Source organism: Mytilus trossulus, chromosome 5 (assembly GCF_036588685.1).
Source record: "Mytilus trossulus isolate FHL-02 chromosome 5, PNRI_Mtr1.1.1.hap1, whole genome shotgun sequence".
Taxonomy (NCBI): domain Eukaryota; kingdom Metazoa; phylum Mollusca; class Bivalvia; order Mytilida; family Mytilidae; genus Mytilus; species Mytilus trossulus.
Window position 1 is genome coordinate 58,764,293 of NC_086377.1, and position 12,599 is coordinate 58,776,891.

At 31.5% G+C, this 12,599-nt stretch overlaps 1 protein-coding gene across 2 annotated transcripts in view; it reads right to left on the bottom strand.

Annotated features, from left to right (window-relative positions):
• Positions 1-12,599, bottom strand: part of LOC134718979 (transcription factor 4-like) — an 80,450-nt gene that overhangs the window by 63,447 nt on the left and 4,404 nt on the right. For both annotated transcript variants that reach the window (XM_063581864.1, XM_063581865.1), the window contains exon 3: positions 3,478-3,610. In XM_063581864.1, coding sequence (XP_063437934.1) covers positions 3,478-3,610 — 133 coding nt within the window. The remainder of the gene's footprint in view (positions 1-3,477; positions 3,611-12,599) is intronic.

Sequence of the window (12,599 nt, forward strand, 5' to 3'; positions counted from 1 at the left end):
ATTGAGTTACAAGTAGCAGTTTTTGTACCTTTCTGTCTTAATCATATATTAAGGGCAATCGGTTAAATTGTACAAATCCTCCACAAAAAATCAATAATATTTGTATATATAATATGTACAGGTACCTTAAATTGAGTTACAAGTAGCAGTTTTTGTACCTTTCTGTCTTAATCATATATTAAGGGCAATCGGTTAAACTGTACAAATCCTCCACAAAAAATAAATAATATTTGTATATATAATATGTACAGGTACTTTAAATTGAGTTACAAGTAGCAGTTTTTGTACCTTTCTGTCTTAATCATATATTAAGGGCAATCGGTTAAACTGTACAAATCCTCCACAAAAAATAAATAATATTTGTATATATAATATGTACAGGTACTTTAAATTGAGTTACAAGTAGCAGTTTTTGTACCTTGTTATGAACTCAAATTGAAGAGAACTTGCAAGGTTCCAACAAATCCCCCCTTCACAAAAATACCTAATAATGGTATTCCGGCTGAAAAAATTACTAATGAGGGTCTAGATTTTATATTAAGGGGGCAGGGGGGGGGAGTAATCCCATTACTCACTGTAGATTGATAAAACACAAAAGGTGAGGAAAAGCCTGTGGTTACAATTTTGACATTATTTTACACCTTGCTGTCTTAATCATGTAAGGCAAACCTCAAGTTCAAATCCCCAGATAAGTTGTACATGTATGTATTACATCCAAAGGTATTTAATTGATGTTAAGATACTTCTCAATAGAATCTTTGCATCTATGGCCTGTTAGACTTAAAATAGGTCAAATCAAGTAAAACACATATGTATGAGGCAAACCTGAAGTACACATCCTTAGTAAAACACATATGTTATACATTTTTTTCAATCTATAGGTATCATACATGTTTCTACATACATGTACTTAACATCTAGATACTCCAAAGCAATAGTTTTTGTATCTACATTGTTAGGGCTGTTGAAAATTGGTAAAATCTGGTAAAATTTTAAAGACCTTGCATGGGTGGAATTATTTTTTTTTACAAAAATGGTACATGTGTTTGGAAATACAGAAAGATTATATTTTTTTGAGGTTCTCAATTGGGTGGAGGGGGTATCTTCATTTCTCAGTGTATTCTGTTTTTAATCTGAATTTTTTGGGTTGTAGCACATCACGGTTCATAGTATTTTTTGACACCCCATTATTCTCTATTCTTTATTCTTTTTGTTACATTTTTCTTATATATATTCTGTATCTTTTTTGTACTTTATTCTGCATTATTTGCAAATTATACTCTACTTTTTCAACTCAACAATAAAACGGTCAGCCTCATCCAAACCAAAATAAACAAATATTAAATAACATTTTTCATAATATCACTATCAGACTTCATTTTAATAGCTGCATGAGATGTTTTAATTACAATAAGATGATAAATAAACGCTGTTTTTTTCTTCTTTCTTACAAATTCTACTTAAAATGATATGTAATACTTATACATTTTAGCCTTTTGAAATAGTGCACCTGGCCTCCCCACACGATAATTTAACGGCCGTTGATTTCTTTAATATTGAAATGAACATTATAGTAAAATTTACGACAATAATCTGAAATCCAAATATGGCCAGTTTTTTACTATAAGTATAATAAAACTCTTTACAACTAGGTGACAGTGCAAAATCTTAATCTATTAACATTTTTTATACAAATTTCAAATTTATATCAATTTAAGAATATTTTAGATGATTTATTTTATCAAAACAACTTTGCATTCATTTTTGATTTTTATTTTGTATAGATGAAATCTTCAGAAGCAAACCACAGTTTTAATTCATCTATATATCTTTAAAAAGACTTTCAAATTAGAAATAATAGAGGGAAAACAAATTGTCTTGGTCATATTTATAATTTACTATTTTAAATTCATGAATATAATTTATATAGCTCTTTTAAAAAGAACTCCTTTGATAGACATTTCTGGATGTATTCTATTTTATCCCTAATATAGAGCACATACCCATAATTTCTTTGATTTGAAAACTATTTAGGGTATTAAAAAGCTATTAGCTAAATAAAGAAAATTATAAAAAAAATCAATAAAATCTTTGCTTGCTATTGCTTTTCTACAAGCCTTTTAGGTAAAAGCAAACTTTTCAAGTTGAACTTAAAACTTTTTAAGTAACGCTGGTAAAGGAAGGAATGTGGCATTTAATTTGGGTATTTAAAAAAAATTTCACACACACTTTAGGTCCAGTCTGTAACTCTTACGTTTGTCTCAATCCCAAGCCAGCATTTTCTCGTTTGGAGTTTTTCCGTAGAAACTTATCACACAAAATAATCAATTACATTATTTACAACGATTTCTCGAGGAGGCTTTAAGAAATCAGCTGATCAGTAACATCTCCATTTCAGAAGAAATTCAATTTCTCTTTACCATAAACTATTATCCGGAGCTTAAGAGGTGATAATGTGAACAAAAGCACCAGCCATAACATGATCGCTTGAGGGCTAATAAATTTGTACAACTTCAGGTAAAATTTATCACACAGGTAGTAGCTGTACTTGTGGCTCGTCTAACACCTGTTCAACTTTTTATTCACGACAAAAACTTATATGGGGCTCTAAACAGGGAATTTTTTTTTTTAAAGATACAGTAAAAAGAACTGATCTTTTTAGGACTTTTTGAGACTGGTATATTTTACATTTAGATTCTGTGGTCACAGGAAAGGCTGCAAATCAAATTTTGAGCTACATGTAATCATATATATAAAGAAATATTATAACCGGTCAACCAGGAAAATGCAGAATTGTTATAAAGGTGGCCTCTGTTTAGAGGTTCAATTTCAAAGGAAAAATACAAACACAACTGTTCTTGTGTCTAGGACTATGATGTAAGAATTTATCTAAGTCATCAGAGTTCTTGAAATCATGCTTAGCCTGGTGGTCATTCAGACCACCAAGACTTAACATTTGGTGGTCCACATGAGGAACAATATTTGCAGAAATTTTGTTTTAACTATTTTCATGCATGCATGTCTAGATAAAAGATCAGATAAGGCTTATTTGTACAATAATTACAGTCTTTGCACTGAATGGCAAGCCAGGCAGCCCAGGCTTGTAAAATTGCTCTTGGGCCTGTTAAAATCATATCTACAGGCCAACAGAATCCAACTAAAAAATTTCAAAAATTGAGCTCTGGACCTGTAGATTTAATAGTTCATCGTGAACTGTAATTATATGGTTCAGTATCAACATTGTATTTACAAGATACCAGAGAGCCTAAATAATAAAACCAGCACAAACTTTAACTTGGACAACAGCCTTAAACTGGTGGACCTACATAATATTTGGTGCCGTGGTCAGCATCTAAATCTGTAAGTTTTTCAGAACACTAGACATTTGTTCAACATTACTGCATACAAATATGATAAACCTTCAACCAGGAAGTGTTTACAGAAGAGTTAGTTCCATTTAATAAAGAATTTACATACCTTGTTTATAGTTCATCCCAGGAGGGTGACCAGCAGGATGACCAGCAGGATGACCAGCAGGATGACCACCAGGGTGTCCGCCAGGGTGGTTACCAGGGTGGCCACCATTTCCTCCAGTTGGTGGAGAAAACATCTAAAAATACAAAAAATAATTTTTATTTCAAATACATGTATCATTGGGCCCAGATCATAGAACAGTTGATTTACACAATCCTTTCAAATTTTTTCGATCTTATCTTAAATGCTCATCAATTTCGTATTAGTAGCCATGTTACTGATGTGATTTAGGCGCCACTGGTGAATCTTGTGTAGAGGAAAACATGCATTTGGCGTACCAAAATATAAGCTTAGAATTGTTTTGATCAATATCAGTATAATAATCCTGAACTACAAGTAGATATATTATTCCAAAGAATTTGTACCTTTATGAACCATCCGACACCTTAACAGAGATCAGATTGAAAAAGAAAAAAAAGTCACATGACATCAGTAAATGTACGTTTTTTACAGAAACCTTAATTTATAAATAAAATATACAAATATACTAGGTCGATTTTTTTTTATGACATCTATAGACTGAGTTCATATTATGTGAATAGTGAATACAGTCTAACCTGATCATACATTGAAAAGGTACCTTCAAGACCAATTTAGCAAACTGATCTTAGAATAGATTCTAAATGCATGTAGGTATTACTCTAATGAGACAAGAAGATGGTGACCTGACATGACAGATTTGACCTAACAGAGGTGACCTTAAAAGCAGGTTTGACTGCAGTATTTAAGACAAATCAAACCATCTTTCATTGTTACTAGATGGCAAACAAATATATGAATCATATGCATCCCTCCATCAAAATACCATGACGTTTTAAAATTTCAATATCTTTGAAAATTTCAATATTGTGTTTTTCAAGGAATGTTTTTTTTTTCTATATTTTTATGTTATTGGTGCATGGAATTTGAAGGTAAACATGGTAAACACGTGTTTGAATTAACCCTCCCTCCAGCGCCATGACATATTAGAATTTCACTGTCGTGCCATTGAAGAATCCATTACAACTTTTGACATGTCAGACAAAGTAACATCCAGGTGTAACATTTGTGTATAAATTACAAATTTGTGTGACAAAATTAGGGTCGTGTGTCACCAAAGAATGCACAAAGTTTAATTATAGATTATGATGTCAGATGATATAGGTATAATACTTATATAACCTCAAAATTGTCTATTTATTAAATTTCTTGAATAGTCAGCTGAAAAAAGTAAAAGATGAGCTAGTAAAAAACATTAACTTGCGTCACTTTTAAATCTGACTATTTATAAAATTTCATGCCACTTATATAAACACATGATAAATACAGCACATTTAGGTACAATATTTTGTGAATGAAGTGGGTCAAATATAATATAACTAAATATATATTTAAAAGACTTATAAGGAGAATTTGTCAAACCTATCCATTAATATTTAATTTTTCCTGCAGTGTCCATAAATTTCAAAAGTGCTGTCGACTAAACAACTTTTTCTGAAAGAGTTCTGGACCTAAATATGAATTTCAATTCAATTACCCCATCTCATCCTTGAGGTCAACTTCTTACATTCAAACATTTACAAATTTCCTATTTTCATTAACCATTTTTCTAATGCTAAATTTACTGGTGTCAATTTTTTTCTGAATTAGCCCATAAAAATGTATAAGAGATAGAATTTTTGTGCTCTTTTAAAGACAGACAGACAGGCCAAACATTCTTACTAATAGTTCGTAAATAATTACCATCCATGCCAACGGAATCAGACAATTTTCATGGCCAACTGATTATAGTATTGTCTTGGGAAAAGAAATGTAATTTGCAAGAGGTATAGAAAACAGGTACTGATATATATTTGAGGTTTGGCAAGTCTTTTACTCTAGTTCAATGCCAAGTACAAATAAAATATCATGTTATGATAGATCGATGCCTTTCGGCTACATTTTTCAAATATTCAAAGAACTGGGTATCATTTTTGGAGCGGAGCAATTTTTTTCAAAATTATTTTTTTGAATTGTCTGCGCACATGCACATATAGTAAAATAAGTAACACAATAAAAGATTGTACACAAAATATGTATTAAGAGCAGTTTACTTCATCCCTTAAGCATGCCATCTCCCTCATGGTACTATGATGGTAATCAAGTTATAAAAGGTCTGACTTTATTGCATTTCATTCCATATCAACAAGATATTTTTACAACTGTGTAATATCTCCCCATAATGTTTGCAATGCAGTAATTTCCCCATCTGGTGCTACTATTCTTCAGTAGTAATAAATTTTATGAATGGTGCACTATGGACCATCTGGTCCTTTTCCCGTAGTTTTTTTTCCATTTTTTTTTTGCCTGCAAATGTTGCATCATAAAATGTAAATAATCTTATGCACTGAAATGACACAAATTTCCCATCTGCCTCACCCACTGCCCAGAAATAATATGATCATTACTACTCCATTCAATGAAACATTCTTTTTACCTTGTCCAAAACATCTGGCAGATCCAGACTTATGCCATATTGGAGGGCAATATGGAAAATATTGACTGATTTTTCTCTCTATGCATCAAATGCAAAGAAGTTCCAGGTGGCTAGATCAGATGGCCAGAGGGCAATATCGAAAATATTGACTGATTTTTCTCTTCCGATGCATAATGCAATGTCAAGGGCAAAAGTAGAGGAGTTCCAGGTGGCTGGATCAGATGGCCAGTAACAAGCTTTGATGGGAATCAAGACAGATGTGAAACAGACGAGGGAATCAATATCAGATAACAGAATGTAAACAAACAGAAAATACCTCTGATAACCTGGCTTTTAAACAGAATGGATTTCTAAGAATAGGAATGAAAAAATGCCTGAGGACAATTTGTATCAAAAATCAACCAGATGCTCCGCAGGGCGTAGCTTTATACGACCGCAGAGGTTGAATCCTGAACGGTTGGGGCAAGTATGGACACAACATTCAAGCTGGATTCCGCTCTAAATTTGGATTGTGATTAAATAGTTGACACAGCATAGGTTTCTGACACAGAATGAATGTATTCAAATGAACTTAAAATTTTGGTTTTCTCTTAGAGCAATTCACTATGCTGTTGAATATTAATCCTCTCAAAAAAATGTTTGAAGAAATTTTCTTTTTATTTATGAAATTTCAAATGAGAAAAATTGAACCCAATTTTTTATTCACATCCCCCTTTCCCTTATTCTAAAACTAATTTCAATTAAAATATTCTAATGGAGTTTGCAACAATTACTACTCATTTAAATACATCATAAAATATTAAGATGTAAAAAAACTGCTTGTTATCACTGAATGGTAAAGATTATTTAAATTTATCAGTTGGTAGTAAAAAGTGAATATACATTGTATATTGTATATAACAAAGATTTAAGTTGATTCTGGACAAAGAAAGATAACTCCAATTAAAAAAAAATCTTGCAATAAGATATTTCTTGCTTACTATTCTGGACAAAGAAAGATAACTCTAATTAAAAAAAAAATTAGCTATTTCACAATATTGTGAAATTAGATATTTCTTGCCATTGCACAATACTGTGCAATTGAAAAGACTTGCTATTGCACAATACTTAATATAATAATTTTAGATCCTGATTTGGACCAACTTGAAAACTGGGCCCATAATAAAAAATCTAAGTACATGTTTAGATTCAGCATATCAAAGAGGCCCAAGAATTTAATTTTTGTTAAAATCAAACTTAGTTTAATTTTGGACCCTTTGCACTTTTATTTAGACCAATTTTAAAACTGGACAAAAAATTAAGAATCTACATACACAGTTAGATTTGGCATATCAAAGAACCCCAAATATTCAATTTTTGATGAAATCAAACAATGTTTAATTTTGGACCCCAATTTGGGCCAACTTGAAAACTGGGCCAATAATCAAAAATCTAAGTACATTTTTAGATTCAGCATATCAAAGAACCCCAAGGTTTCGATTTTTGTTAAAATCAAACTTAGTTTAATTTTGGACCCTTTGGACCTTAATATAGACCAATTTGAAAACGGGACCAAAAATTAAGAATCTACATACACAGTTAGATTCGGCATATTAAAGAACCCCAATTATTCAATTTTGATGAAATCAAACAAAGTTTAATTTTGGACCTTTTGGGCCCCTTTTTCCTTAACTGTTGGGACCAAAACTCCAAAAATCAATACCAACCTTCCTTTTATATTCATAAACCTTGTGTTTAAATTTCATAGATTTCTATTTACTTATACTAATGCTATGGTGCGAAAACCAAGAAAAATGCTTATTTGGGTCCCTTTTTAGCCCCTAATTCCTAAACTGTTGGAACCGAAACTCCCAAAATCAATACCAACCTTCCTTTTGTGGTCATAAACATTGTGTTTAAATTTCATTGATTTCTATTTTCTTTAACTAAAGTTATTGTGCGAAAACCAAGAATAATGCTTATTTGGGCCCTTTTTTGGCCCCTAATTCCTAAACTGTTGGAACCAAAAACTCCCAAAATCAATCCCAACCTTTCTTTTGTGGTCATAAACCTTGTGTCAAAATTTCATAGATTTCTATTAACTTAAACTAAAGTTATAGTGCGAAAACCAAGAAAATGCTTATTTGGGCCCTTTTTGGCCCCTAATTCCTAAAATGTTGGGACCAAAACTCCCAAAATTAATACCAGCCTTTCTTTTATGGTCATAAACCTTGTGTTAAAATTTCATAGATTTCTATTCACTTTTACTAAAGTTAGAGTGCGAAAACTAAAAGTATTCGGACGACGACGACGACGACGACGACGACGACGACGACGACGACGACGCCAACGTGATAGCAATATACGACGAAAATTTTTTCAAAATTTGCGGTCGTATAAAAACCCACAAAAAGCTTCAAATTAAAATAAATCTTTCAAGTCATTTACAAATTTTAAGATGTGCTATATAAATTATCAAATGAGACAACTGCTGGTATCCACCAGAGTTCAAATGACTGGATTCACAAGTAAGTATAGGCCACTGATAGGCCTTGACAGAATCATGATTCCTACATGTAGTTTGGTGGATTTATCCATGGCTTTAGGGATCCTTCATGTACTTCCACAGTATGAAATGGAAGACTAAAGATTACAATTTATAAAGAGCAAAACTTTGAGATAATCCCTTCTTTTGGCACATTTAATTTGCAGCCATGGTGTACAGTTGTATTTTGTAAAACTTCGTTCAAACTTATTTCAAATTTCTTAACCTTAAGGCTAAAATTAAAAAATATGTTTGTTTCCCCTCCCCCCACCCGGGTCAAAAATAAGCCCCCGGGTCAAAAAAATTATTTCCACAAAAAAATCGAAATTATTTTTTTCCTGAAAATATTTTTGGAAAGTGCTTGAAAGCAGAACCAAATAAATACACTCAAATTGAGCACAAACAACTGATAAGTGGCCTCCAGTGACCATGCTATGACAATCACAGTTAAAAAAAAAACAAAAAAAAAAACGCCTTCCTGGTCTGTTTACAAAGGGTAGAGCTGGGGGAGGGGAAACAGGCATTCTTTTAAATGTGGCCTAACCTAGTATTTTGAATAGTAAGTATTAATACTAATAAACAATAACTAACATGATGCAGGTTTGGTAAAGTACCAGCCAGGACTGGAGCAGACTTTATTACACAGACGTCACATGTCCAAAACATCTGGATGATCCAGATCTAGACTAATTCCAAATTGGAGGTCAATTTGAAGGTGAAGGACAAAAGCAGAGGAGTTCCAAAAATGACGTAAATAAATCCTGCAACGATTGAAATTTTATTGAAAAGAAAGTAGTACCATTGTGCTTAACTTCTTAGTAATTATCATGTATTATTTTATGTTTCTCAGGAAAACAGTGGACATTGGGCCTTCAAACTGACCTCAATTTCATTCAATTATTTAAAATTTTAAATAACTTGTTGATATGACCGATATTTTTCAAAATATTTTTTCACAATTGCGTAGGACAATATATATTCTACTCAGACTGACAGATGACTAAAATAGAAGCAACATTGTGCATGTCAACCTGTCCATCTGTCAACAGGATAAAAATTCCCCCAGAAAAATGTATGGGGTCAAGGTCAGTCTAGCAAACTGCATGTACTAAAATGGATTAAGAATATTCCATAAAATGTAAACACATAGTTTATTTATAGTAAAACTTTATCAAAACTACTTTTATTTTTTACAATAATGATATTCAGTTGTAGTGATAATCACTGGTGTGAAATATCTCAATATCCCATAAGGGGGATGACTACTTTTATTTTTTACAATAATGATATTCAGTCGTAGTGATAATCACTGGTGTGAAATATCTCATTCTAATGCAACAACGTTTGTAAGGTTCATTTTGATTGGATAACGTCACTTTCTTACATGGCATCAATTGACAATTGATGCTATGGGACCTACGCGCAAGCGCAGACGGCATATGACAGATTTTAAATACATGTTTTAACGTTGTTTTCTGTCAGTTTCATTAGAATGGAGATAACAATATTGTATTTTAAGCTCCGACGGCATCAATTGGGGATTTGATGGTCGCAAATACCCGTTTACTGTCTCCGCTAACGCGTCGCCAGTAAACTTAATTTGCGACCATCAAATCCCCAATTGATGCCGTCGGAGCTTAAAATACAATACAGTTATCTCCTAAATATCCCATAAGGGGGATGATGGCTGGGGTAAGTCTCTGCATACCCAAATGAGTTGTGATACACCATAATTCACTAAGCAATATACAGTATACATACTTTTCGACATATTTGTGTTCAAAATCATTTAGAAATGGAAATTCATCTGGAGCTCCGACCCACCACTTATTAGAACCCCTCCTAGTGCATAGGCCACAACTTCAAAACCAAAATGGGGAAGTTACCATATATATATATATATACTGGAAGGACAGTGGACCTTTTTAGTTTTTAAGCCCTTCCATATTTCCTACAACTGCTTACAAATTGAAGAATGTTAAATGCTATAAATTGGTATTTCCAATGCAATAAAAGACAGGAAATCAGACATTAAATTTTTTTCAACATCTGCGACTTATTTTTCCAAAATTTCTTTTCAAACTACAAAAAAACATCAAATAACTTAAGGACAATTAAACTGTGACAATGAACACACCAAAACAAAATAAATTTTAATGGGCAGCTATTTACAATTGATCAATTACAAAATTTACAGATCAACCCACTGAAATCTACATCAAAATCTACACAATTTACAGCGATATTGATCTTTTTGAGTTTTTCATAAATAAGTTGAATAATATACCAAAAAGACAAGTAAGGGAACAGCTGGGGAGGTCCTTTAGGGGGTTACAAGAAATTTTATATGATTACAATGAAAATGACGTTCTTAGGGGCCCATCAAAAGGACAGCATTTATTTTTCTTTAAAATTCACACAAATGATTTCAATTTTTTATCTTTCATTAAAATTACAGCAGTGGTTAATTTTCCCAATTTTCTAGAGTAACTAATCTTAGTTAAAATTACTAGACCTTTTAATGGTCATTTCAAACAAAAATCCTAGAGAAGGCACATCAAAATCTCAATACTGATGGGTATAAAATACGAAATTTCGTGCAGTGAAAATGTTTGAGAAATTTTGAAATCATCTCTCAATGCAAGATGCATGGTAAATGTAACCCTAACTTTAAATTGACGAATTCCCTGTGTATGATATAAATATTTAAATTGACCAGCCCTAATTTCAATACGTCTTTCAATTGCTGTTAAAATTAAAAGGATCAGTTTGAATAGTTAAGTTTTTTCTAATAAATTCTTATTGAAACTTTAGGTTTTAGGTTTCCTATTTAACAAACTGAAGAACCCATACATTGTATCTGTAATATATACATTTTTCAAAAACAATTTTAAAAGGTTGTCACCTCTGCTCTATAGACTACACATTCCAAACCACTAGAAATATATACAAACATGTGTAAAAGTAACAAATTAAAGGAAGTATGTTTACATCGTTTACATATTTATATATATATACATTTGTACATGTACATGTATATATGGCCAATATCAAAGGAACACAACTCTAACAGAAAACACATTATATTTACATGCATTTATACATGTATGAAGCATTGTTGTTTTTTTTTTTTTTAAATATGTAGAAAATAATGTATGAAGATCAAGATTTTACTTTTTTATTTGTATGAAATTCAAGATTGTTTTTAGTAAAATCAGCATGGATAAATATTGGTAAGTTTAATTTTACAGCACACCATACTGATGAAGGATATATATGTATATCTTAATTCCAAAATATTTATTGATACTTCTATTTACTTTTTCATTTTTTTTTTAATTCTTTATTTTGGTGTTGGATTTGTGCACCTTTTAGGCTAATTATAAAACAGTGAAACCTGGCTAAACCAAATCCTGCATAAACTGAAAACTTGTATACACAAAACATGTTCTAAAGCACCGTCATATCAAATAGTATGCGTTGTGAACCTAAAAAAACCAAACATCGGCCAAAAACAAACAAAATCTCAAGTCCAGAAGAGATTCTGTTTAAACAGGTTTCACTGTATCTTACTTTTGTCTATTGTGTTTACATTTATCTATCCAACACCCTTACATAGAACTGAATATATAATTTATAAGAATTGCAAGAAGTTATCATTATGTTAAAATATTGAAGAACTAAAACAAATTGGATGTTTTTCTACCATTATCCTTATGATTACATTCAAGAAAAATAACAACCTTTCACATACAATGTACATGTACATCTATGTTCAATAATTTGATTAACACAATTTACTAAGGTGTTTTTTGTAAACTTCTTACTACCATGGAATTAACACCTGATTAAAGAATAGAATTAACACTAAAAACTGTGGTACGTCAGAAGCTCTTTTCTGGATCTTCCTTCATTAGACTGGTCAAAACCATAAAATACTAGGACAAAAAAATACACATATGAAATTCTGATATCAATTGCCATGCTAGCATGTACAGTATTGATGAATTGAGTTCAATAATTTTGTAAATTTGACATTGAGTTCAATTATTTTTTAAATTTGACTCTGTTGGTCTGAAAGGGGTG